This window comes from Lonchura striata, chromosome 2, assembly GCF_046129695.1.
Source record: "Lonchura striata isolate bLonStr1 chromosome 2, bLonStr1.mat, whole genome shotgun sequence".
NCBI classification, from domain to species: Eukaryota; Metazoa; Chordata; class Aves; order Passeriformes; family Estrildidae; genus Lonchura; species Lonchura striata.
Genome location: NC_134604.1, coordinates 2,991,787 through 3,017,980, shown reverse-complemented (window position 1 = coordinate 3,017,980; position 26,194 = coordinate 2,991,787). Strand labels below are relative to the sequence as shown.

General features: G+C 39.9%; 1 protein-coding gene across 1 annotated transcript in view; it reads left to right on the top strand.

The window, feature by feature from the left end:
- Nucleotides 1-13,038, top strand: part of GUCA1C (guanylate cyclase activator 1C) — a 35,255-nt gene extending 22,217 nt beyond the window's left edge. Inside the window, exons 2-4 of the mRNA XM_021542405.3 lie at nt 6,994-7,143; nt 9,715-9,802; nt 12,697-13,038. Coding sequence (XP_021398080.1) covers nt 6,994-7,143; nt 9,715-9,802; nt 12,697-12,827 — 369 coding nt within the window. The 3' untranslated portion in view covers nt 12,828-13,038. The remainder of the gene's footprint in view (nt 1-6,993; nt 7,144-9,714; nt 9,803-12,696) is intronic.
- Nucleotides 13,039-26,194: the final 13,156 nt, after the last annotated feature.

Genomic DNA, 26,194 nt, shown 5'->3' with positions numbered 1-26,194 from the left:
CTGACAAAGAATGGAGATTGACTGTGGACTATCGTGGCTTAAATGAAGTGACTCCACCGCTGAGCGCTGCTGTGCCGGACATGCTGGAACTCCAGTACGAGCTGGAGTCCAAGGCAGCAAAGTGGTATGCCACCATTGATATTGCTAATGCGTTTTTCTCCATTCCTCTGGCAGCAGAATGCAGGCCTCAGTTTGCTTTCACCTGGAGGGGCGTGCAGTACACCTGGAACCGACTGCCCCAGGGTGGAAGCACAGCCCCACCATCTGCCATGGACTGATCCAGGCTGCACTGGAAAAGGGTGAAGCTCTGGAACATCTGCAGTACATCAATGACATCACTGTGTGGGGGAACACAGAAATATTTGAGAAAGGAGAGTAAATCATTCAAATCCTCCTGGAAGCCTGATTCACCATCAAGAAGAGCAAAGTTAAGGGAGCTGCAAGAGATTTTCTTTTTCACAAGCAAGAGATCCAGTTCCTGGGAGTAAAGTGGTAAAATGGATGGCATCAGATTCCCACCAAGGTCATCAATAAGATCACCCCCAATGTCTCCACCGACCAGCAAGAAGGAAACACAAGCTTTCCTAGATGCCATACATTTTTGGAGAATGCACATTCCCGAATACAGCCAGATTGTGAGTCCTCTCTGCCTGGTCAACTGCAAAAAGAACAATTTCCACTGGGGCCCTGAGCAGCAACAAGCCTTTGCCTAGATCAAACAGGAGATCACTCATGTGGTATCCTTTGGCTGTGTCAGGACAGGGCCAGAGGTGAAGAACGTGCTCTACTCTGCTGCTTGTCCTGGAGCCTTTGGCAGAAGGTGCCTGAGGAGACCCAGGGCTTCTGGAGCCAAAGGTACAGAGGGTCTGAAGCCAGCACTGCAGTGATAATACAGATTTCTGCCATAATAATTTGTCATCACCAACTAACAGCCTACATTACTGTTAAAATCATCACTTTCTTAATGTAAGTACAGTTGAATTCTTGACTGTAGGATTTAACATCATGAGTGTTGAGTTATGATCAAAACATTTTAGACCACGTGATGAAGAAGTGACTGTGGCCATAACTACATGGAAGGGGACGTGCCTGGCAGCTGAGAGAAGGCTGGTTGGGATTTGGTTCTGCCTGTTGTTGTTTGCTAGTTTGTCTTCTTATACATACTAGTACAGAACTGTTATTCATTTTCCCATATCCCTGCCTGAAGCCCCCTGAATTTCAAAGTTATAAGAATTTGGAGGGAAAGGGGGTCATACTTCTTCCCGCTTTCCTAGCAAAACATCTTTCTTTCAAGCCAAGACAACTTTTCCTGGAGGTTTGTCCTGCTATGTTTTTGCATTTGTAAAACAAGAAAAATCTGTTAGGATTATCAGCAAGGAATTTGCTGGAAAATGTGAAGCTGTCATGGCTGCATTTTTCAGTGTTTTTCCTCTCTTGCCTACTGCTTTAATTTGGGAAAGATATTCCTAAAAGCACAGGCAAAGGCTCAAAATTAGGAGTGCAGAAAGCTAAACCCCAGCATCCAGGAAAGGATGGCAGAGGGCTTGTCTTTTCAGTGCAGGCTTCCTGGGCAGAGGGCCCAGCCTGGTGACTTCCCTGTCTTCTTCAGTAATCTTGAAAGAAAATTGTCTGTGATGGCAAGGAGTTAGGGGGTAGTTGTTAATTTTAAAGAAAAAAAAAATTGTTTGTCATCTTAATATTTTGGATTTTACCAGGGTAGCCTACAAGTCTGAGAGCCAGGACACATAGCTGGCTCTGCATTTCCAACTTCTCCAATGCAAATGTCTTGGTAATTTTCAAGTCCCCAAACCTTGCAGGTCCTCTTCACCTGGGCAAAGCAGAACCTTGTGTAACAGGCTGGTCAATACAGCCTCATCCCTTTACGTAACAGGGAGAATGCAGTGATTACAAAACAGCTTAACAATCTGCAGCTCCTAATTCCCTGCTTTGTTCTTCATCCTTATTAAATAATCTTTGCTTGCTGAGGTCTCCCCCACCACATGGCAAATGCCAGCCCTGCTTAAAAAACTTGTGAGTCTGGCCAAGCCCAAACTCCAATATAAGATCCTAGGGAAGTATGAAAGTAACAGAGTTATGAGTAGCTCTTTATTTCTTCAATAATTGCATATGCAACCTCTAAGGAACAGAAAATACTCATAAGCAAAAATGAATCGAGGCTGGTTGGACTCAATGATCTTTGAGGCCTTTTCCCAACCAACATGATTCTATAATTCTTTGATTCCATTAAATGGGGGAAGAAAAAACAGAGTGAAATGAATCCTCCTTTAGGTTTCTGGGGGCAGAGAAAGCAGTGCTATATTTGAAACTGGACCCAGAGAGAAAGAAAGAAGCACATAGGATTAGCTATAAATTTCACAGTTATTCTGAGCTGTTTGACCCATGCCTCCTCCCTCTCCCTTAAGAGGTTTAGGGATATTCTGAAAGACAGGCAGTTGGGAAAGAAGGTGGCTTAATGACCTAAGCCCTAGGTCTGAAATACCTGGGCCATCTATGTTTGAGCACTTATTAATCCTGATAAACAATCTGAGCTATTCTCCTGCTGTCAGATTGAGCTGAGAGATTTTTCAGGAACAAATTTTGGAAACAAGGCACTGCTTATTGTGGTAGAGCCCACAGTGGTTCAAGTAGGATGATAAGCTCACTCACCCTAGGGTTTTCAGGGACAGAAATTGTCCCTTCCCACATGTGTGGCCTCAGCATGTGGTGTGAGATGAGTGACTATCCCTGTAGGGGATCCCTGCCACTGCCAGAAAATCACTCTCAGGAAAGAGCTAGGCAGCCAAAACACCACGTTCAGCTCACTCTGGCACAGCCTTGGATAACTGCTGTTTCAGATCAGCTGTGTATTCATAGCCAACAAGTCAATTCTTTTTAATCTCTACTACAGTTTGAAGTCCTAAGAGTTTTTTTAAGGATCTGTGAAGATTAGCAGTGCTGTTCTAGGAGCCAGTAATGCCCTCCTACAACTCCAGGGCTAGGGTATTAATGGCCCTTGTATAATATGGCAGTCCTGCCCTGCCCAGCTCTGCTCCAGGGGACAAAAATCTCTATCCTCACCAAATAATCGTGAGCAGCCTCCAGTAAAGGTACGTAGACTGACAGCCTGAAGCAAAAACCTCTCATAAAAGGAAAAAATTTAATTCCTTTTTCCTCAGCAGATCCAGTAGCTAATGAAAAACTGAAATGGGCTCTGGGCCTTAGGCGCTCACAAATGATAGTGCCCTGAGGACCAATTTCATACCATCAGCAAGCTCTACTTCCATTTTTTGAGCCTCTTTTTGTCTTTGTTGTGTGAATCAATCTCTTGCAAGTGGCTTAAAAAATCACTCATCAGCAAAAGCAAAACAAGTTACAAAAGCACAGTATCACAGGGCACGGACACATGTATGACCCTAAAGCATCCTTAAACTTCTGGTTCATCCAGTCAAGCTGTTAAAAGAATAAAAATAGGTCTACATTTTTATTAAGCCTACTATATATAGAAATACAGGAGAGTTTGGGGCATGTAAAAGAAGATCTGAACCCATTTTTCTGGTATGTCTCCAGGCCACTCCTCAGAAGCACATTAGGAGAGTTCTGTTCTTCTATTTTGCACCACATCCTGGGACCTGACTCCACATGCCTCTGTTTATTTGGGCAGGGGAGGGTGCAGGATTTCACCATCCCTACAGGTGCCCATGGCAATGAGGGCACAGCCAGCACCATACAGACATAGAAAAGAAACCTTCATACACCCAAATTTGTCTTGTATCCTAACCTAATGAATAAGCAGGTTTCACCAGAATTAATTCCATTTAATAAAAATATTACAAATATTTAACAGAGTTAAACACTGAAAGTAAATAATTTTTATCTTCCACCACTGGTAATCAGCTCTGCTTATTATGTTGTTGGGCATTATTTGAAAATTTATTTTATTATTCTTACAGTAGCCCTTTGCTTATGAATTAATGACTTCCTAACAGGCACCAGATACATTACTGTGCGTGCTGCAGAGAGGTGTTTTACAGAGCCCAGAGACACATAAGGACCTACCTAGATACTTGTACTGAGAATTATAGAACAGCAGATGGGCAAATCAGCACAGCAGTATTCATTTGATAACATCATAACACATTTATTGCATTATTTGTTGTACTCACAGAACCACAGGATGATCTTCATAGGTCACTGTTATGATGCTTTTCACTGTTTAATGTAGTGTTTTGAGATGCTACTGTAAAAAGACCCGTATTTCTCTTTATCTTAGAAAGTTCTGTATATGTGCAACAAGATCACTGTAGCCTTCTGCATACCATAAATGTTTTCTTTTTTACCTACAATGTATGTTTTCTGGTGTAGAAAGGAAAACATTACATTTCTCATCAATGCTTTTATGAAATGCTTCTGGTTCCACATCAAGTAGACAAACATGTCTAAGTCTCCTCAGTATTTCTGCTCCTGAGAAATAGAAACCAGCTGCTAGCTACCGTGTCACCAGCAGTTTTCACACGACTGCAGAAAGTGGCAAAGGCTTTCCTGACAACTACAATTTCTCCCAGGTATTTATTTTCCAGAGGTGGGAATTTTTTGACCCTGGTCTTCAGTCCCTTCCTGTTTGGGACAAGCCATAGAATCCACCAGATCAGAATTACATACCCAAACACATTAGACTGGTTTTTACATTCATTGTCCAGACTCCTGATGTTTTGTCAGAGCAACAATAGTGACACCAAGATGCAAAAAGAAAGCAAACAAAAAAATATTTTCCAAAATCCCAAGTGAAATGTAAGGGAGTAAGAAGAAAATGAATCTTGTCATGGACATCCAGCAATCCTTAAATTAATCTGTAGTTGCAATAAGCAGTATGAAATGCAGTAAAAAAGCAGCAATGTGAAATGCATTTAACCACATTCTTAATAGATATATCAAATCAGATGATAGAAATGCAATCAGCAAAATACATTTTGACCTCCAGTAAAATACTTTATGAGATCCTTCTTGAAATAATACTTGCAAAATGGAAATTAAAACCAGTGTGCCAAAAAGAAGATTAAGTTTGTAGTGCGTGATATGTCATTCTTGGTTAAGCATCTGCTTTTAATACTGGGCCTAATTTTGTTTGAAAATTATGTGTAGTTACTGTCAAAATTAATTTAAAGAGTGGTTGAATGGTGGCTTTGCTGCATTTGCTTGTGACTGCAGTTAGGGTAAAGCAAGCAACCACCAGAGAACCTGCAGAAGGTCTGTGAAGCAATGGTCAGCCTGCACGACTTATGCACACACCATTTCTGCATGAGAGCTGAATCCAGTGTGCTTGAATCCATTGGAACTATCTCCTAGGTACCACTCTGCTGATCAGCCTTGCACAGAAATCAAAGCAAACACTACAAGGGGCTCCCAGGAGCTCTGACCCAGATCAGTACCATGAGGGCACAATTGTGAGGAATCTAAAAGGAGAATGAATAAAAAAAAAAAAAAAAAAACCACACCAGGGTGGACTGTGGACTCCTATTTAAAAAAACAAATCCAGTCTTTGAGAACCTATATTCACTTCCACAATCTATTGCGATTGAACCTAGGCAGGTAGGTATGTGGGGATGGCTTTAGGCATTTTGGTTTGTTTTCAATAGAAGGTTGGTCAGAAGAGCTCTCAACTTCAGTATATCCCAGCCCTCATAAATTCCTGTTTGTCGTCTTTCTTTGCACGCTCACATGTTTGGTTCCTTGTCACAAAAATATACTGATAGTGCCTGGAGGTCTTCAAAAGACATGTAAGTTGTGGCACTTAGGGACACAGTTTAGTGATGGACTTGGCAGTTGTGGGTTAACTCTTGGACCTGGTGACCTTGAGGGTCTTTTCCAACGTAAATGATTTTAGGATTCTGATTTTGGCAATGAGTCACACTGCATCCTTGCAGGTCTTCTTTTCCTGTAGTACAATACTGGGGACTGATAATGCCTGCTGATTGTAAACCTCAACTGGCAAGTTGTCTGTTGATATACGACAATAAAAGTAAGTAACATGCTAAACCTACTGGATATTCATCCAACCTTCTCTTTTCAGTCAAAGGCCATCTAAAACTGACAAGTCTTTCCAAGGTTTTCTGAGCCATTGGATTCTGACCAATTGGATTCTGATCAAAAGACTAAATTTATCAGCTGTTAATTCTTTTTGTATGTGCATGAGAAAGAGTTGGAGCAAGTAGGATCCAAATTCAGCAACTGTTTCTTCCATCCTAACCACATTTCTACAGAAACAGAAGAACCTGACTGTGGAGGCCTGGCCCTGACTGGCTTCTATCTGTAGCTTGAGCAAAGCAGTAAGAAAATAATGAATCTGAAATCAATCTGAAATTATTGCCATCCTATGAATACCCCCAATCCTCAATATTTAGAGACTGGTTTAGGCCATGAAGCCTTTGTATCTCATGCAAAATATTTGTCAGAAAGACTTGATTTTTATTTTGATAAACCACAGTAGTTAGGGTTCATGCCAGAGTATTATAATTTTAAAACACTTATTACATGATCTCTCAGATTAACAACACCTGGAACAGCTCTGGAACTCATGCATAGTTCTGCAGTATAGATGTAAACAACTCCACTGTAGATATCTCATTAGTACCAAACCAGATATCCCAAACTCCTATTTTTCACATGGCAGTGTGCCACAAAACTGGGTTTTTTTTGCCTTTTAAAGGCTGTCAATAACAATTGCTCAGAACAGATTTGCCCCTCACCTCCACAACGGCCAGATTTCAGGGGAGAACAAAACTCTCCTTCCCAATACCTCTTCCTATAGCTCTTCCAGTTGAGCACATCCTTTCATCCTTTTTTAATTTCACAGAGGATTTCTATGTGAAGGTGCTTCATAAATCAATGTGTATTTTAGGGACTTTGATGACCTGTTTCTGTGCAATTGCCAGAAAGAACAGGAAAACCAATGTTGTTAAATAGGTGTGTTTTTTCCTCTCCTTCTCTCTCTCTTAGGATGGATTTATAGACTTCTTGGAGTTCATAGCTGCAATAAATTTGGTTATACGAGGGAAAATTGACCAAAAATTGAAATGGTATTTCAAGCTATACGATGCTGACGGAAATGGATGCATTGACAAAAAAGAACTATTAAGCATATTCAGGGTAAGTAAGTTATGACCAATAGCAAGAGCATTTGATACAGTGCATTGCCCCTGAAACAGTTCTAGATCATGTGCTGTAAATGGATTGTCAGTACTTTATCTAATGTTTTATGGCTGTAAAACCAGAATTAACAGTGGCTAGTGGTGACAGACCTGACATTAGTTTCTTCCTTATTGAACACATCTAAGTAGTATTTTAATTTAAACCATAGTTCTACAGATAAAGTACTTTACTGAAAGTGAAATGCTGTAGAAACAGTAGAGACATTATTGTGATAAACTGTACTATAAGGCAGGGTAAGACAGTAGCAGCATAATGAACAAAACAGATGGTTACAAGTATATGTGCCAGTCTATTGTGGAAAACTGGCTTCTCAAACTGATCTTGCAGCAATAAAAATATAGATGTCATCAAAATATTACAATATTTTAATTTTTTGAAAGGCTTTTAGATTTGTTTTCTACAAACACCATTACCCCCATTTTAAAACTAAATCACGGAAATATAAGTTTACTATTAAATCACACAGTGATATTTGGATAAAAATACTTACAAAATTTTACAGAAAATGGGTCCACTTCAAACCCATAAAACCAAAGAAGTGCAATTCTTTATTTAAAATTATCTTCATAATTTTCAACTTGCTGTAATGAAATAACATTGTGCTCTTCATTAGCTGCTGTCATCCAAAAGGTATGTTAAGGCTCCTAATAAATATATATGACTCAATACTACTCCCTAAATGTACAGGACCCACTACAGATCAAAATTTTGCAGCAGGGAGCATCAAAACTAAATAGAGTTTGATGCCATAACAAACAAGGAACATACTTTTCCTGGATTCTGCACTACTGCTGGTGCCAAGCCAGCTGCTGCTAGAGACTAAACAGCTGCTGCCAAAACTGAAAGGAACTGGAGCCACACGGAGCTACCAGGTCAAACAAATAAAGATGATCACCTAAAGAGCAGCTTTCTAAAGACAGAAGGAGAAGCTGAATCTTCCAGATTTCTCCTTTGAGGTTAATGAAATCTTTCTTTCCCAAATATTCACCATTAATTTTCATCCAGAGCCAACAAGTCAACAGTGTTTTCTCTGGCGCTTTATCTGAAATGAGAATTAAAATTAAAATCCTCTCAGTGTTAAGAATATTTCTTTTTTAATTTACCTGGTTATAAAACCAGTTTATATCTCTTTGTGTTTCCATCTCTTTTGCAGCATAAGAACTTTAACTTAAACGTGTCTAAGTCATTGACCTAGACTAGATTAAAAATGGTGGGCCCAAAAAGAAAAAAAAAGAACAAACAGGCTCACAGCCATTAAGGGTGCCCAGTTTATAATAAGTATCAGTAAAAAAGGGTTTGTCCAAAATGATGTGTCATATCTGAGACATTAATTTCGAAACACAGAAGTGCTATTAAAATGAAATCTCTCTCTACAGCTATGCAAACTATGGACCAGCATATCACTACCAACCATCAAAACTCCTTCCAGATAACCATGCACCCTTTCAACACCCAGTATTTTAGTATTTAAGGGGCTTCTGTGGTAGTCAGTGACACAAATACTTCAGGAACCACTGCTTTACTCTTGGCACTGCAATAAATTTAACTGTGGAAGGGATACAACTTTCTACTGAAGACTGCAAAAAGACACCAAAAGTACCTAAAGTATGAATTAGTAATATAACAAGTTTATGTAACTATTTTTATTAAATTTTTCCTGTTTTTTGAAACAAACAGGAATTTGGGGCATTTGGACAGGGCATTTATATTGTTTTATTTGATCAAGAATTCTAGATCAGTGCTGAATAGGTTTAACTTACATTCTTTTAAAATATGATATAATATTTGGAAAGAGACACCAGAAGAAACAAGTGGCACATACACTGACTTATCTTACACAACACAGTTCATCTCAAGATAATTCAAGTGCAGAAAAACAAATTCTATAGTGTGCCCATAATGTAATGTATGTGCATGTTTATATATGCACATATTTTCCCAGTAAATTTGACACAATTTTGTAAAAACATATATTTGTACCTTTACTCCAAATATTGACTCCTTTTGCCACAAAAAAAAAAAAAAATCACCAAAAACAAACAAAAACCCACCAAAGGAAAAAAAAAGTAGAGGGGATTCTTCTGGTTTTCTTAACTTCCCTGGAGGACAAGTAAAATGCCAACTTCCAGGACTGCTGCTCTGACTTTATTTGTGATTACTAAATTAAACATGTCTTAATAGAAAAATGACTTAGGCTTTCTCTGCATGTGCTTTCAGATGGGAAAAACAATACTGCATTTAAATCACACAGACCAAAGGGCACTCTCTGTAGGCATGGAATTCTCTAGGGCCAGATAAAAATGCTGATGTGGAATTGAAAGTGAATTACAGAGCAGAGGTGCCATAGGGTTATTCAGACCTTCAGAGATATGCAAATTAGTCTGTAATCTCTAGGCTGTTTTATGTTAATTAAATTTCCAGTCCTTATTACTGACGACTTACATGAAGTAGCTATTTATTTAGTGATGGGAAAAACTGTGAAAGAACTTTCTGTGTTTCTGCCCTCAGGCAATCCAGGCTATTAATGGCTACACCAACATGAGTGCTGAAGAGTTCACAAACATGATATTTCAGAAGATAGATGTGAACAATGACGGTAAGGATCTAGATTTTGTTGGCATTGGCAGAGACTCCTCTGCAAGAAAGGATTTGATCATGCAGCTGAAGGATGACTGGTTTAGATAACTGAAAGCCCAAATCTGCTCTTCTTTGCCCTTATTTTACTCCAGTTTACAGTGGAGTGTAAGTCAACTGACAAAGAAATTACATGCAGCAATTACATGCAGTAAAAACAGCTCCTGCACCATTCATCCAAAATGACAGTTCTCAAATTGCACAGCAAAATTAAAGCATGATTGGCAGTGGGGGAATTAATATATTTGTGTTGGTATAATCTATTTTAAAGCCTTAAAAAAACAACAAGAACAAATAGGATGCATGGTTGCACATGCTCTAGCACGTTCTAAAGACTGGTGAGCATACTGGATGTTCCTTGAAAGCTGACTGTCAACACATGCTAAGACACATGCTCCTGGTTTTTCCTCAAGATACTAAATTAAGCCACTTGGGTCTTGCACTTGGAAACTACAATTTCATTTCAGAGTTGTTTCTAATTGAAAATTTGTTCTGGATGAATGTCCCCCCTCATACTTCTAATCATGAAGATACTCCTTCCACTGACAACTATGTTTTACAGCAATTGCTGAAATAATTGATAAATTAGGAACATTAGGAAAGCTAAAAAGAGCAAAGTCAGGTCACAGACAGGAATTTTGGACAGTTTGGCAAAGGGAAGGGCATTTTTATGGTCTTATTTAGTGCATTGGGGTTACTCTTTTCAAAAAGTTGTTTGCAGTATATAATCAGAGTATAAACAGTGGTCTTGTGATGCATGTGGAAGATGCCTTAGTGGAGGATTTTTTTGACCCAACTCCTTGGCCTACTCTTTGCTGAAGACAAATTATGAACAGAGTCCAAATAACACAGCCAAAATCTAACCCAAATTCTATGATTATTCACTGCTTTGACCATACATTTATTAGCAAGTAATAATTGTATCTGAGCTAGACCATAATTTGTGTCATACATTTTAGCAAGGAAAATCTGAAATATGACATATTCAGGATTATCTTCATAGTGGTTCCATTTCAAACTGTTTTCCATAGTTTCTTAGTTTTAAAATTGCTGGAAAGCAACAGGACTAGCTTGACCTGAGGAATGGGCCAAGTTTCAGCAAGTTTAGCTTCAACTGTACTACCTCCTTGTAGCTTATTAAAGAAAAGTGCAAACAGACAAATAAACTGCAAAGTCCTTCCTCACATTAATATACAATAAATAATCCCATGTGTTGTCCAGAGCAATTCTTAAGGCACATCTGTTGGTTTTGCAGTTTATTTTCGTTATCTCACAGAAGTCTGAGGCCCATCACAGCAGCAGTGAGTCTGGGACTGCCAGTGTGACCTCAGACCTGCAGTGTGGTTTTGGTACCTCAAAATGCACAGCTTGGATCAAGAGGAGGGAATCCAGAGGACCTGGTTAAGCAGGAAAATGGTGCAGCATGCCCAGGAACCCCTGTACCCAAATACCTGAGTCAAAGGCAATAGAGAGGGAAGGAGAGGGGAACTAAGAGGAATGTCTGGGATTAAGAGGAGAGTTCAGAGGGAGTGGATGATGGCTTGTTCTGAATCTGCTTGTGGAATGATTATATAGGCTGCTGTTGAAAAAAGAAGTATAAACGTCCTCAGGGCTCTGCATGCCAGCAGCTGGAGAGGGTCTTAGTACTTTCATTGAAGCCTAAGAACCAGGACTTCTGTGAAATGATGACTTTCCTCTTTATATGAGACTGTCACCAGTGTAGCAAGGGCATTTGTGACTAAACAGAAAGCAAACTTTACTGACTATGGGTAGAAAGTGGTTTTCACATTTTTCACATGCTGATCGTTTTCCTTTTTCATGTCAGATGAAGTTTCCAAGGCTGCCATGGACAAAAAACAAGACATTAAAAAAAAAAATCCCTACAGGGAGTACTTAAACCTGAAAACAGCCAAAAGTCAGCATTCTAAGCATCCACCAGACATATACATGACTGGAATTGCTGCTCCCCTGCACCATGGGGCCTTAACTCATCCAGCTATTTTCCTCTTTGCCTGGCCCTCGTCATTTCTAATTTTACTGAGAAATCATTAATTGTTGCAAATTTAACAAGAAGCTTTAAACCATTCTCAGAGGAAACAATCTGGCTCTTCTTATTAAACCAAGATTTATTTCTCCTCTTAAGGTAAAACAGTATCACTGGAATAACCCCTAGACAGAGAACTGTGGACATTTCTGTGTACTATGCAAAGAGACACATGCCTAGAACTGACCTTTGTTGACAGGGAAAACAGCAGGAAAAGAGGAAGAACATTAAACAGCATTCCTACTCTTCAATAAAAGATATTTTATTGTTTTCTTGAAACTTTGAAGTTATTAGCTGATTTTGACATGAGCCCAAAAAAATCACACCCTAAAGGACCATTTCAGTTAATTGAAAGAATTTATCTATCAAACCTACTTAGCTGATTTTTTCCCCTACATCTGATAATGGCTCTAAATAATCCTAGTAGTCAACACAGGGACTATGACCACTAATCCTTAGCAAATCACACCCTAATCTCTTTTAAAAACAGCTCTAAGATAGAGTCCAGTTAGCTTAGTGAGAAGTGGCCAGTAGATCCAAATTCAGCCCTGATACAGGTTTCATTAGAGCCCCTTTACACACATTAATGAGCACTTATAGTTGTCTCAGACTTCAGTGTTTGACCTGTTTTAACAGAAAAACAAGTGAGAGAGGATCTGACTGATGCAAAGTGAGAAAACCTAGGCAAATACTCTACCTGCATTTGCCTATCAGCAAATTTCATATGTGATTCGATTTGGCATGAGTGGTCTTTTGTTCACTAGAGAGATTGCTGCTTCTCAGCTTCTAAACACTATCTGACTTTCTTTTAGGGGAACTGACTTTAGAAGAGTTTATCAATGGTGTGGAAAAAGACGAGGACCTAATGGAATTAATAACGAAAAGTTTTGACCTTTCCAACGTACTCAAAGTCATACAGAACGGCAGGAGAAACAGCGTCTGAAGGACCCAGTCATGGAGGTCATTATCATTTCAAGGAAGATAATATTTGATATATTCAGAGAACCTGAAGTTGTCAAAGCCTGCCTGGGCAATACTGAGCAGCCTGCTCCAGGAGTTTTCAATCTTTCTATATCTCCTTTTATTTTCTTTATTCTTTCCCTTGCTAATGACTGTGGCAGCCACTGGGAAAAAATAACAAAAAAAAAAAAAAAAAAAAAACACAAACAACCTTTGCCTGCATATAATAGAAAAGATATTTGATGCAGTAAAAGTAACTTATTTGATCTCTATGAACATGTTGTGGTCAAACCCTGGCTAGCTGCTCACTCACTCCACTCTAGTGGGATGGAAAAGAGAATTGGAAGAGTGAAAGTGAGATAAAGACAGTTTAATATGGAAAGAAAATGTGTGCAAGCAAAGCAAAGCAAGGAATTCATTGAGCATTTCCCACAGGCAGGAAGATGTTCAGCTATCTCCACAGAAAGCATGGATCCATCAAGCATGAGGGTGACTTGAGAAGACAAATGCCATCACTTTGAACATCCCCTCCCTTCCTTCTTCTCACCCAGCTGTATATGCAGAACACGACTCCACACAGCGTGGGACGTCCCTGTGGTCCTTTGGGGTCAGCTGTCCTGGCTCTGTCCCCTCACAGCTCCTTGTGCACCCCCAGCCCACTCGGTGGTGGGGTGGGGTGAGAGGCAGAAAAGGACTTGTCACTGTGCCAGTGCTTCTCAGCAGTGATGATAACTTTGTGTGGTCAATATTGTCTTGGTCACACACCCAAAACACAGTCTCCTAGCAGGTACTATGAAGAAAATGACCACGATCCAAACTGAAAACAGCACCTTCTCTTCTGTTCAGACTAATCAATAAAATCATGAAAATAATGTAAACTGAAACTTTTCCAGAAGACACAAAGTTAAGAATTTTTTTTTTCTTTTAATAATGTGTTCTTTAACCTACTATCTAAAGTGTGGACACAAACTTTTAGGTAGGACTGTGTTCTATCCAGATGAATTAAGAACTAAGCCTGCTTTGTATTAACCTAACATTTGCTCTAATCAGTACTCAAAATTGGATTAAGTTATCTGGGAAACACTTCAGCTAGCTTAATATTCCCAATATGTGTATCCTACTTAACAAGCTCTCTACTACACTTGGTTTTATTGCATTTGTTAATTAAAATAATGTGATATTTTGATGTTTTTTCCAGTTCTCAGCTACTGTTCTCTCAAATTAACCTTTTCTAAAAGTCTTGAAATTAAATTTTGTTGTCTTTGTAAAGCAAATAGTAGCAAAACCCAAATCATTTTGTAAGCACTCCCAGAGATTTGTGTCCTTTGACTTGTATGTCCTCCTTTGCAAAAAAAATGGTTTTACTGGACTCTTTGCCATGGCTGTATGAAACAAAAGGTAAGAGAAATAGGGTCACTGGTACTCTTGCAAAACAGACAACCTTTTTTCTGACTAATTTAGGTATCTTTGCCCTGCCCAGATACCTGGGTGAAAGCTTTTAGCAGTGGAATCTTTCTGAGATTTCTACCTCCTGTCAAACTGGCTTGCAATTATCTCTGAGGGTGGTAGGCAGGACTGCAGGGAAGGCATTTGCAGATGGCATGATCACATTCCTCATTTTCTTAGGAAAGCAGGCTCAAAGCACAACCTTACTTTGCAAATAGCAAGACTAATTCTACGAACTGAAATGGAACAGTATGAAATGTATGCAAAGGGAAAACTGTAGTTCTTTCTGCTTCTATTGGGATTGATTCTCTCAAGTCTGTAACAAGTTTTATCAAATTACCATATTATATTGTAAGACTAAGGTCTCCTTGCCTCACAATGCCCTGCAGGAATCACAGTAATACTAATTACTTTTAGAAACATCAGAATTAAGCAAAATAATTAGTGCAAGGATTGGTGCAGGTTGAACAAAACAGTTACTAAGACCTCAATATGAAAGAGTTTTCTTCCAAATTCACTTCAAATCCATGTCCATTTGCACATGAAATGTACTCCATCATCTACAATTATTATTCCAGGTTCTGGTTGATCAATGGAACATAGAAAGAATATGCAACATGCATCACTTGACATTATAAACAATTCCGACATTATAGCTCTGACATTTGAACCTTTTACATCCGTAATAAAAATAAATAAATAAATGAAATTATGTATAAGATTGCTGGTGCTTTGAATTTTAAGTTCCTGTATTCATTCATCTTTGACACATAAATATGTCACTGTCAGCTTTCTCACAACCAGACTTCAGAAAGTCACTGTTCTTAGTCTGATGCTTTTGTATTTATAGCCTGTGAGGGGGGTGTCTTACTGAACTGGCTTTATAATATTTAAAATAAAATGGTCCAATCTAAGCAGCTCGGGCATAGGGAAACAGTTGTATTTGGGGTTTTTGTTTTTAAACTAATAGTTTAAAAGTTTAAAAGTGATAGACATGCAAAAATAACTACTATCTATATACACTGACCTTTTTTTTATAAGTGGATTTTTAAAAGAGTATTTCCAGTTAAATTTGCCTAATTTTTTGGTATAACTGTAATTGTATGATGTGAATTATCAATTCTGGGAGATTAATGTGTTGCATTATAAAACAATGTATGTAAGGAAATTCTTGGCCATATTTTGTTAGACTAAATTAGGAAAGTGTAGTTGAAATGCTCATTTCCCACACTAATTTAAAATCCTTTAGCAGAAACCAGTGTAATTAAGATGCAAGTCTCTGTGTATTTTAATGTAAACACCGTGGCACATAACTTCAAAAATTATTTATCTACAGTAACTCCACATGTTGGTGACTATACCTAAGATTCTACCCCATTATTTCTTTTTCGTAAGTTGATTAACATACATTTCCTTTGACTAGTTAAACACAATTTGATAGCAGCTGCTTGAGATAAATGCATTAAAGCCATAACTTCAGCTGCCCATCAAGTGTATCAGTAAAATCAGGTAAACCTGTCAAGTGTGACCCCTCCTCCCAAAATATCATTCAGAAACATGAAGTTGCAATTCATTCTGGAAGCAATTGCAGTCACAAAGGTGCACTGTAAGCTGACCTGAGCATCAGAATGCCTTTTGCTGGTTGAACACACAGCAGCAAAGGAAAAAGAAAGCCCAGTGTCAGTGCATGTTATGTGCACACCTTCCATGGTTCAGGGCATTGCTGACCTGATCATCCTGAGGCTGCTTGAACCCAGAGGGTTCTTTTGCTTAGAAAGAAAAAGAGAAAAGAGAGAGAAAAGGTTTTTCACCCAGAGGGTGGCTGGGCTCTGGGACAGGCTCCCCAGAAAAGCAGTCACAGCACTCAGCCTGAGAGAGCTCAAGAAGGGTTTGGGCAACGCTCTCGGGCACAGGTGTGACTCTTGGGGATGGTCTGTGCAGGGCCAGGAGCTGGACTTCATTGTTGGATTACATGGATTTGAAGCAATAGGTGGAATAAATAAATAGACTCCACAACTCGATGTAGTCATGAAGTGGGTATGTATGTCAGCACCCGGCACAAGCGAGATCTCTCTCCAAAAACCCGTGCCCCCAGCTGCTGTCTGTCCCACATCTTTATTCACAAAGGTGTTCCATGTGCAATACATTACACAACTTTTCTATGCATATTCAACCCCTGGCCCTGCCTGTCCTCTCCTCTCATGCTGAATAGGTCCACACCCTTCTGGGCACACCTGGTTTGCTGTGGTGGTCCCGCAGGGGTCTCTGGTGGTCTCTGAGGCTGAAGATTGTGGTCTTCCTCTGGGCTGAACTTTTGAACTTTTCCCCTCTGTGCATGTGCTTTTGGTGTTTTGGTGTCCTATCTGAGTATGTCTGTTAGCCTTGACATGATTTGAGACCTTTTATCTGGGTTTTTTGCATTCCCTGGTCTTCTCTGGTATTGTCTTTTATGCAGGAAGCTCCAAAGATTTACATTTCCCTCTGCCCTTTGTACCATGGCAGAGGTTTCTTTCATGATACATTAATTTTGTTAGCTCAAGTGAACTCCGAAAATCTCTATTTCAGACTGACCTGAAAAATGCCATCTCCTGCTTAAGCCTGCACTGATTTTTGCCTTGTGACAGAAGAGTCAGCCATTAAAGGTAATTTAGTTATTCTAAAGGTGTTGCCGTATCACTGCTTAATTTTTATTTCCATCGCCTCTAGTAGAATCATGGAAGTTTTTGGGTTGAAAGGGACATTAAAAACCACCTAGTTCCAAATGCCCTGCCATGGGCAGGGAACCTTCCACTAGATCAATTTACTCAGAGTCTCATCCAGCTTGATCTTGAACACCTCCAAGGACAGGGAGTCCACAACCTGTAAGAAAATTCAAGACACCTTGCTAGACAGTTTTTACTGTGCTTAAAAACAACAGTATTGAAACAATAACTTTTGAGTTCCTAAACCATCTGGCTCCATTTTGAAATTAAGGCCTGAATTTTTTGTCACATTTCAAGCTGCACTGTTTACAGAAACTCACGTCCTGTGCAGAATACTGGAGATACTAGGAGGGAGGGCTGGATGGAGTCAGAGAACACCCAAAAACCATAGAAAGGAAAATAAGCAGGGGAAGAAACATTAAAAGGGAAAGAAGGTAGCAAAGATCAGGACTCATCAAAGGAAGATCATGATGTCTGATCTCTGTCCCTAAGGACATATTCTAAAGGTAAACCTAAATGTCAAGGTAGGGAAAAGAGGAAAAGGAAGAAGAGATTGAGGGTGTAGAGGGGCACATTCATGTTCTGTACCTCAGACAATACCTGTCAACAAGTGCCCAACAAAACCAGAAGTATATGGTACTTAATCCGAGGGTCTGTCTGAAATTTGGCTTTCCTTGCTGCCCTAATAGAACCAAAATCTTTTCCAACAATGCACTGAAGGCAAACCTCAAAAGAAGTCACACACATCAGCCTGGCATCTCTTTATCATCTCCTGCACAAAGGTGCAAACATAAATAGTCTTCTGAAATTCTCTAGCATTCAGAAAAGAACATATTAGCAATAAAGAAATCTGAAATAGTGATAATCTGCCCAGCACTTTCTCCTGCATTGGTACTGCACCTGATTTCTCCACTACCAAGGGAACTAACAACTCAAGATGTCTTCTGTTTATTCACTGAGAATATTCAACAGCTCAATAAAACAAAGGTACTTTTCATTGTTCCTCTCTAGATTATTTTTATTAGCTGTGCAAGTTAGTAAGGTAGCAACTGATGTGTCGGCATGGAGAGTTTTCCATGCTGTGGAAAACTGCTATTTATTTAGGAAACACAGTAAATTCTTCCTCACAATGAATGGCAATTGGAAGCTGACTGTAAGCAACTGACAAAAAGAGAAAATGGTAGTATTTCAGATCTTCTGTCCCATGAGCCATCTAGTCACCTTCATATACATAGCTATTGCAGATGTTTTTAATTTCTCCTTTCCTGGAAAACCCAAAGTACCCTCAGAATGATAAATGAATATGAAATTGTAGTCCATTTGTGGTCCCATATAAGACAGTGATCCTATTGATTGCAAACCAAAACAGAATTTTTTCACTAGCATCTAAAGAATATATAAAATTCTTGATTTATTCAGACTCTTATTAACCTTTTGTGTAGCACTCATTAACCTTTTATTAACCTTTTATGTATTTTAGTGGGCTACTGGTGAAGGATGCAGGGGAGGAATAATAGAAGTATTTTGAAAACATTTTTTTTTAAATGGATGATGTATTAGAATCATGATAATTTTCCTTTTAAAAACTAATGAAATATTAATGGAATAGGTTAACACAGTGTTGAGAGTACCAAAAGAGACTAAAGTCCCATCAGGCTTCAGGGTCAGCTTTTTATTCTTACCATCCAGTCACATGCCCCTGCCATCTTTGTTCCCAAAGCAATAACAATTATGTGGGTTTGTTTTTTTTTTTTTTTTAATTTTTTTTTTTTTTTTTTTTACACTTGCAGCATACCTTCAGCACTTAGATTTAATGGTTCTGGACAGTATTGAAGAGTTTGCATTTTTTCTTCTCTTTTTATTTAAATTACAAATATTTGATAAATTGCTTATATCCTGGAAGATTTCAAACCCCTCAGATTTAAAATACAGCTCACCATTAAAAAGCTGCTAACAGAAGAAAAAGTTGAACATTTGCAATTAAACATATTTTTACTGTTCTTATTATGAGCACTAAAGTTGCTCATATCAAAAGAGAATATTTTTTCCCTTGTCCTCATTTGTTTTCTAATTAGGTCAGTTTTCCTTCTCACATGCTGCTCACCAGCTCAGCCTCTAATGGCCATGTCAGTTAGCAATCAGATTCTAGGGAAGAATATAATAATTTATTCATTTTCTAAGTCATGAAAAAATAGACAAAATTACACACAAAAAATCCAAGCTTTTTAATGATCAGTCAATCTTTTTAATTATTTAAGATGGTGAGATTCCCAAGTACACAAGTTGGGAACTGCTTTTTCTTAGCTCATCAGTGGAAAGTGGAAGTTTTTGTAGTGGTAGGTCAGTACCTTAAGATCCAACATCTTAAGAAGCTTAATTATAAAAAAAACAAGCAAAATAAATGCACAGTCTTGCTCCCCAAAAAGAGAAGCACTCAGAAATGTGCTCTGCCTGCCAGGGTTAGTAAATACCTCTGGAGCACACAATTATAAATCTTAATTTGCTATTTTCTGGTGGTTTTGGTTGTTGTAGAAATCACATTTGTGCCTTCTCAGATTCAGGATGTGTTCTGCTGTCTCCTTCACAGCCTCCCCTCTAGAAAAGTGCCAAATTCTGCCACATCCTTGGAGAGAAGCCAGATGTGCACAGTAGGCAAGAACCGGCTGGTTGCCAGGACTAAAGGGTAGGAGTAATCAATGGTCTTAAAGCAGACAAAAGGAGGATGAAGCAGCAAGAAATTACCTTCCTGCAGGTATAAAAGTTAGGGGGTAACAGTCAAATAAATCACACAGTCACAGAATGGCTTGGATTGAAAGGGACCTCAAAGATCCTCTGCTTACAGTCCCTCTGCCATGGGCAGGGACACCTCCCACCAGAGCAGCTTGTACATAGCCCCACCCAACCCAGCCTTGAACACTTCCAGGGATGGTTCACAGCTTCTCTGGACATGTTCCACAGTCTCACCACCTCAGAAAAAAAAAATTCTTCTTAATATCCAATCTAAACCTGGCCTCTTTCAGTGTGAAGCCACTCGCCCTTGTCCTGCCACTACCTGCCCTTGTGAAAAGTCTCTCTCCATCTTTCTTGTAGGCACCCTTGGGTAGCGTAAGGCTGCAATTAAGTCACCTAAAAGCCTTCTCTTCTCTAGGCTGAACAATCCCAATTCCCTCAGCCTTTCCCCTGGAAGATGGGACCCATGCCTTTAATTATCTCAGTGACTCTCCTCTGGGCTCACTAATTGCTCATGTCTTTTTTCCTATTCTCAGTGTTCTGGTCTGCTTGTTGCTGAGGTGAGTTTTTCCCCCTCTCCATACCCTTCCTGCTTTCTTCTGCTTGTCCAAAGTCCAAAGTAAGCAAGAGGGAAACAGACCCTGAGAACAAGCAGGAGGGGACAGATAAAAATGGTTTTTCGACATCTGGGGAGTAGCTTTGTGATAGAGAAAACTTTTTATATTACGTATGTGCTACTCGTGCTGCTTGGTTTAATTTCTTTCATTTCTGCTTTGCATTAACATTCAAGGCACACTGAGGAGAAGAATTTTTCTTTTTACTGAAGAGATATAATCAAGCATCCTTTCCTATATATCTAAAACAGAGACATCTGGAAATGAGAGCCACGGTGCAAGGAGGCCTTGTGACACTATTCTCATGACAAGGCTCAACTAATCACTGAGAAACATTTCACATGTTGTGGTAATTTGCAGGAAAAACTGCCACAGATGGTGTTAGTTAACTTCTGTGGAGTCTGTGAGATTAGTTTTTGGCTACGAGTCTGTCTTCACATGTTCCTGTGATACTGAAAAGAGTGCAGAGATGGAGCAGCCCAAATAAGCAAAATTTTTCTTAAAGGAGATTTTGTTGAGACTCAGTATCACAACAACCTCCATAATAATGTGGGAACCAGATATAGTGAGCTGCATAAATCCAGTTCCAACTTCCTCTCTGTAAATAATCCTACTATATATCTGTAAATGATTCCTGATCAGCTGCTGCTTCTCCACACGCTGCTAATCCATGTAATCCTTTAAAACACAGAATAAAGAGGTACAATCTTTTCAATAGCAGCTCCTTTGCTCCCTCCCAGCACCTGTCTCCTTGCTGAGATGGTCTTACCTCCCACTTCACAGTATAGGTTTTTTTTGACCTTACCAAATATCCTCTAATCACAGAGGAATATCTAAGTAAATAAATGTTAACCTCATGTATCATAAGAGTAAGGCAGAAAATGCAATACTTTTGTTTTCTTTCTGAATTATTTGATTTAATTGTGCCAAAAAAGAAAACTGAATCATATTGGGTTAAGTTACAGGGAGCACAACATTCATCTTGTCAAAGCAGCACAATAAGCAGACATGCAGCTCAGAGTTCCACAATAGGCACTAGGGGAGCTGGATGATGGGGAGGACTGTGGTGTAACAGTGTAGACTGGGAACATGTCCTCAAATGGGGCATTTCCAAGCACAGGTTCCATTAGGAAACACTGTACTGGCTTGTGGAGAGGGTGTGCAGCTGGCACTAGGGGTATGTGGGAATCCAGAGCATCCCTCTGGCTGCCCTGGCAGGTCTGGGACCCTGGCAGGGGTCAGGAACCCCCCTGGACAGAGCCCCAGAGACACTGACTGTGATCTCTGCCCATGGAAAAGAGTTTTCAATCTTACAGGATGAATTACCAGCTCTGAGGGTTTGATATAAGCAATAATTAAGTGTGGCACGGGTGTAAAAGTAAAATTTTAGGATTCTAGATAAGGGGTCCAAAGGGGACAAGCTGGAGGAAATTGGGTGTGCCTTGTCCTTTTTCTCCTTCTTCATGCCCTCCATGTCTCACTGTGGTGTTGGCATTTTTCTGTTGGTTCAGGCTGGGGACACACTGTCCAACGCAGGTGACAGATATTGGCACGTTATTGTAAATCCAGCCCAGGGAGTTTCTGGTATTTAATGTTTGTAACATCCCACTGAGGGCAGAGCCCCACACGCTGCCCTGCAGGACAGAGCTGGGCAGGGCAGCAGAACATGTGAGAGATAAACAGAATAAACAACCTGGAAACCAGCACAGACCAATTATGGCTTCTGCTTTGGCAGCGGGGCACAAAGACAGAGACTTTTTACAATCTCAGAATCATCAATAGCTCAGATTCCAACAGGGGCACTGTACCAGGAATCCAGGAGTGTGAGATGCAGGATTGGATGAGTGAATGTAGGCAAGGTGCCTCAGGACACCACAGCTCTGCAGGGCCCTGTGCTCTGGACTTGCTACTTTGACTGTTTCCTTCCCAGATAAATCACAAGAAGAATTAGTTGATATTTCTTGCTGGTTTTTGTGTTGCTTATTGGTATTTTCTCAAGTAGGAAGATGCTGTTCCTTCTTGTCTTGAGAAAAGAGCCTACATGCATCCACACTGTGTGCATCTGTTGATGGTTCAAGATTTTCAAGGCTTTCCCTGTTCCTTTTTACCTTGCTCCTAATTCTATCTACCTGCACCCCAGCCACCCCCACCAATGCATCACACGTTTTTATTTTCTATCTAGCATTTGCTGCTAGGTCTTTTATCCCTTTTGTTTTTTTTTTTTCACTCTAATTTTTTAGCCACCTTCACACAGACACTGTCTTAATTTTAAAGTATTCTTCATGTATGAAATTTCATTCCACTTCCCTGAAGAGATCTCACAAAAGAGAACTGAAGGGTGGGGGCAGAAAGAGGAAGGGCATAAATTCAGAACTCCAGGTACAAATGCAACTGTCCTTTGCATCTCAGAAGTGACAGGCCAGACAAAGAAACTTGAAGCCTATGAGCCCAGACAGGTTTAGCTCCTCATTTGCAGTTCACAGTCATCAGGAGTCAGAGACCATCAGGATACATCTGTAAAGCTATGCCACCCACTGACCCTGTAGCCATAAATTCCTACAAGCTTTGCAAAAGGGGAAGGATTCACAGCACACCCTTTTTTGGGTAGCAAATAAGTCAATTTTACAATACATAGGTGTACATACCACATAACTCTGACTTAGCCAGGTACCTGCTATACAAAAATACCTGAGAACACAGCAGCATGTTTGAGGATTTCCTGGTGTGCATAGAAGGTGCCTGTGCCCTGTGTAACCCTACCACCCTTGCTAATGCTGCAGTCTCAGTTATTTAGAAGCCACTGAAATACTCTGCCCTGGCTACATTCACATCTCCCTTTGCAGGGCAGACCCAGCAACACTTGACTTCCATAAAGATTGCCACAGATGTTAGAGAAGCAGAGGATTGAAAGGGGAAGGGAAATAGTAGCTCAGACATAGCTCTATGATGGTTTTGTTCTCCACACCAGTGAGCTTAGCTTAGAAAAGTTTAAGTCTTCACAACCAGAGTCCAGAAAAACAATTTCCTGTTTTCTCCTGGCAAAGAGTTCTTCTGCTCTTTAACCCCATGGATCCTATATAACCAGACATGTTTGCCATTCTGAACAGGGCCTTTCATTCCCTGCACTCAGTAGTTCTCAGCCAAACGTGAATGCTTATGAGCAGTTTTCTAATTAAGTCATAGACACATCCTTGTAATGAAACAAATCTTTTCTAGCTGAGGAATCATTTGAGTTTCATCTGATTTGAGGGACCAGGCATATGTTGTTCAATCACGAAGACCAAATATTTATTCTGACCACTTCAAGTGCTAGCCAACCTTGTGGGCCAACACTGGCTTGCCCAGCCTTTTGTTAAACAATTGCAAATGAGAAACATTCATTAAATCACAGCTTGTTTGTGCGTAATTTGTACACTTGGTGCAGAATGCACTGTGTATAAATCTCAGCTAAATCACTTGCAAGGAATAATTCCACCATTCAGTACAGATGCTAAGCATTGGAAGCTTACAGAACATTATGGAAATGTATCTTCCATCCTCAGGAGATGGGAGAATTTTAATTCCTGGCACTGAAGGCAGGCTTGAATGAGAATATGATTAAACTTTTATAACTGCTCAGTGTTTTCTTGGCTCAATCAATATTATTTTCAATAAGCCCTTGGCCTGTTCCGGAAACACAGCCAATATTTGTTGTTCAGTAAATGGGGTTTTATTCTTCATTCCCACTGATCTGATCAACAGAATGACATTGATCACAATGAGTACCGTGTTCAAACATTTTAAAACAATTTAATCGGCTCATGCAGGACAGAGGTTAGGTAGCAGTGATGATTACAGCACATCTTTTCGTGGTCTCTGTTACAGATGAATGTGCTTCTATATCACCTCCAATGTACCTGACTGCAATCATCCATTTGTGCAAACTGGCAGGAACGAATGGGGTCACAGGCAGGGTTGCTTCCTTTCCTTCAAAGGCGGATTGAAAGGGACACGACAAGCAGCCCTGCATGCCTCAGGAGGGTCAGCATCCAGGGGGGAGATCCTGAGCCTTCCATACTGAAGTGTGTGGGAGCACCCAGGGGAATTTGCTATGGTTAGTTAGTTAGATGTTAATACTGTCAAGAAGGAGGAGGATGCTAAACAAGAATTTAGGGTGTGCTTACAGCCTGTTCACCAATGTGCCAACAGCATGTGCACAACCCTGGGCAAATCATTTAACTCAAGGCCTTGGGTTTTCTGTCTATCAAGGCAAGGTTAATAATTCTTGCCATGTTTTTGGAAGCAGTTTGATACCTATGCAAGAGAGGCATGATGTGACTGTGGAGTTGTGGCATTTGTTCAGCACATTGGTGACACTCAGTTCTTTGCCAACCCAAGCAGGAGCTAGAGAGTTACTTCTACAAAATGCCAGACAGAGTGAAGAGTTTGGAGCAAAAGTCAATCCAAACAGTTTCAAGAGATGCTGGAAACTGAGAACAGTGGTAAGTAGTAAAAGGGACAAGAACTGCCCATTCCTTTTCAAGGGGATCATCATCCTTTGCTTCAACGGCAATAAAATTCTATTAGATCAGATTTCTGAGCTTTGTACCCTGAGTCCTAAATGCTTAAAAATTAGGGTTTTTCTCACTTCTGTATTCCCATATGAGATAGAAAAAGGATTGACCATTTCTTGGTGATTGTTGTCCTAGTAATTGATTATTCCTCTGTCCGCAGACTGAGTGGCTGAGCTTGGGACCTGTCTTTGTAAATGACCTGGCAGTCAGACATATTTCAGGGATCGGAAGGCTTCAGAAATAACCAGGTTATACAGCAAAAATAACCTGCTGTAGCTTGAGTCCTGCCAGCAGCCAAGCATCCACATGCACTCCAGGACAGCGGAGAGAACAGGAAGAGAAAATGGAAGAAAACTGAGGAGTCAAGATAAAGACACTTAAGTAAGTTACAGAAAGGGGAAACCAATCCTATGAGAACTAAGTGATGGAAAAACAATGACTCACTATTTCCCATAAGAGAAATCTTCAAGTAATGGCCAGAAAGAAAAAAACCTCTAATCTTCTTCCTCTACCCCAGGTTTTATTGCTGAGCATAAGGTTGTACAACATGGAACATCCCTTTGCTCAATTCAGGTTCAGATGTCTTATTTAGTCTCCTCCTAACTTCTTGCACAGGTCCAGCCTACTCATACTCACTGGAGTGGGGGAGGAGCAGCACACTGGGGAAAAAAGCAAAAGCCTTGTGTTTGCAATCACTGCCACACAATTATTGTCTTACCAGCATCACCTTCTTTAGCCACAAACCCAAAATTTAGCACCAAAGGGCTGCTAGGAAGAGTTAGCTTCAACCTGGACAGATCCAGTAGATCAGAACCAAAAAAATGAAAATAATGAAGTCCCATTCTGGCAGAGGAATGGTTAGACTGGAACTAATAAAATTACTCCCAAATAAAATTACACATGCTCTTGACAACTGGGAGCAGTACAAAGCCTTCAGAAAACAAGGGATCCAGTAAGTGCAGCCTTAGAGCCTGGTCCAAATGTGCTTCCAGCAAGATGAACACAATTTTCAGAAATAGGGAAATTATAGAAATAATGTTATTCATCCCAGGACTGCGTTTGGAAGCTCAGTGACATTTTTGACTTGACAAAATGATTTTTGATGCCTTCCTGATGGCTAAGTGTGGTTGTTTTTTTGTTTTCTTTTATGCTTTATATAAGCAGAGTTATGGAGTGCCTGGGTGTGTTTAATTATGATAAGGTTTGGAAACATTTGTCTGTGCAACAGACACTCATGCAAGGACTGCCTTATGTGAAGAAACTAATTTATGACTTTGGGTGGAGTTGTAAGTAAGAAGGAGTAAA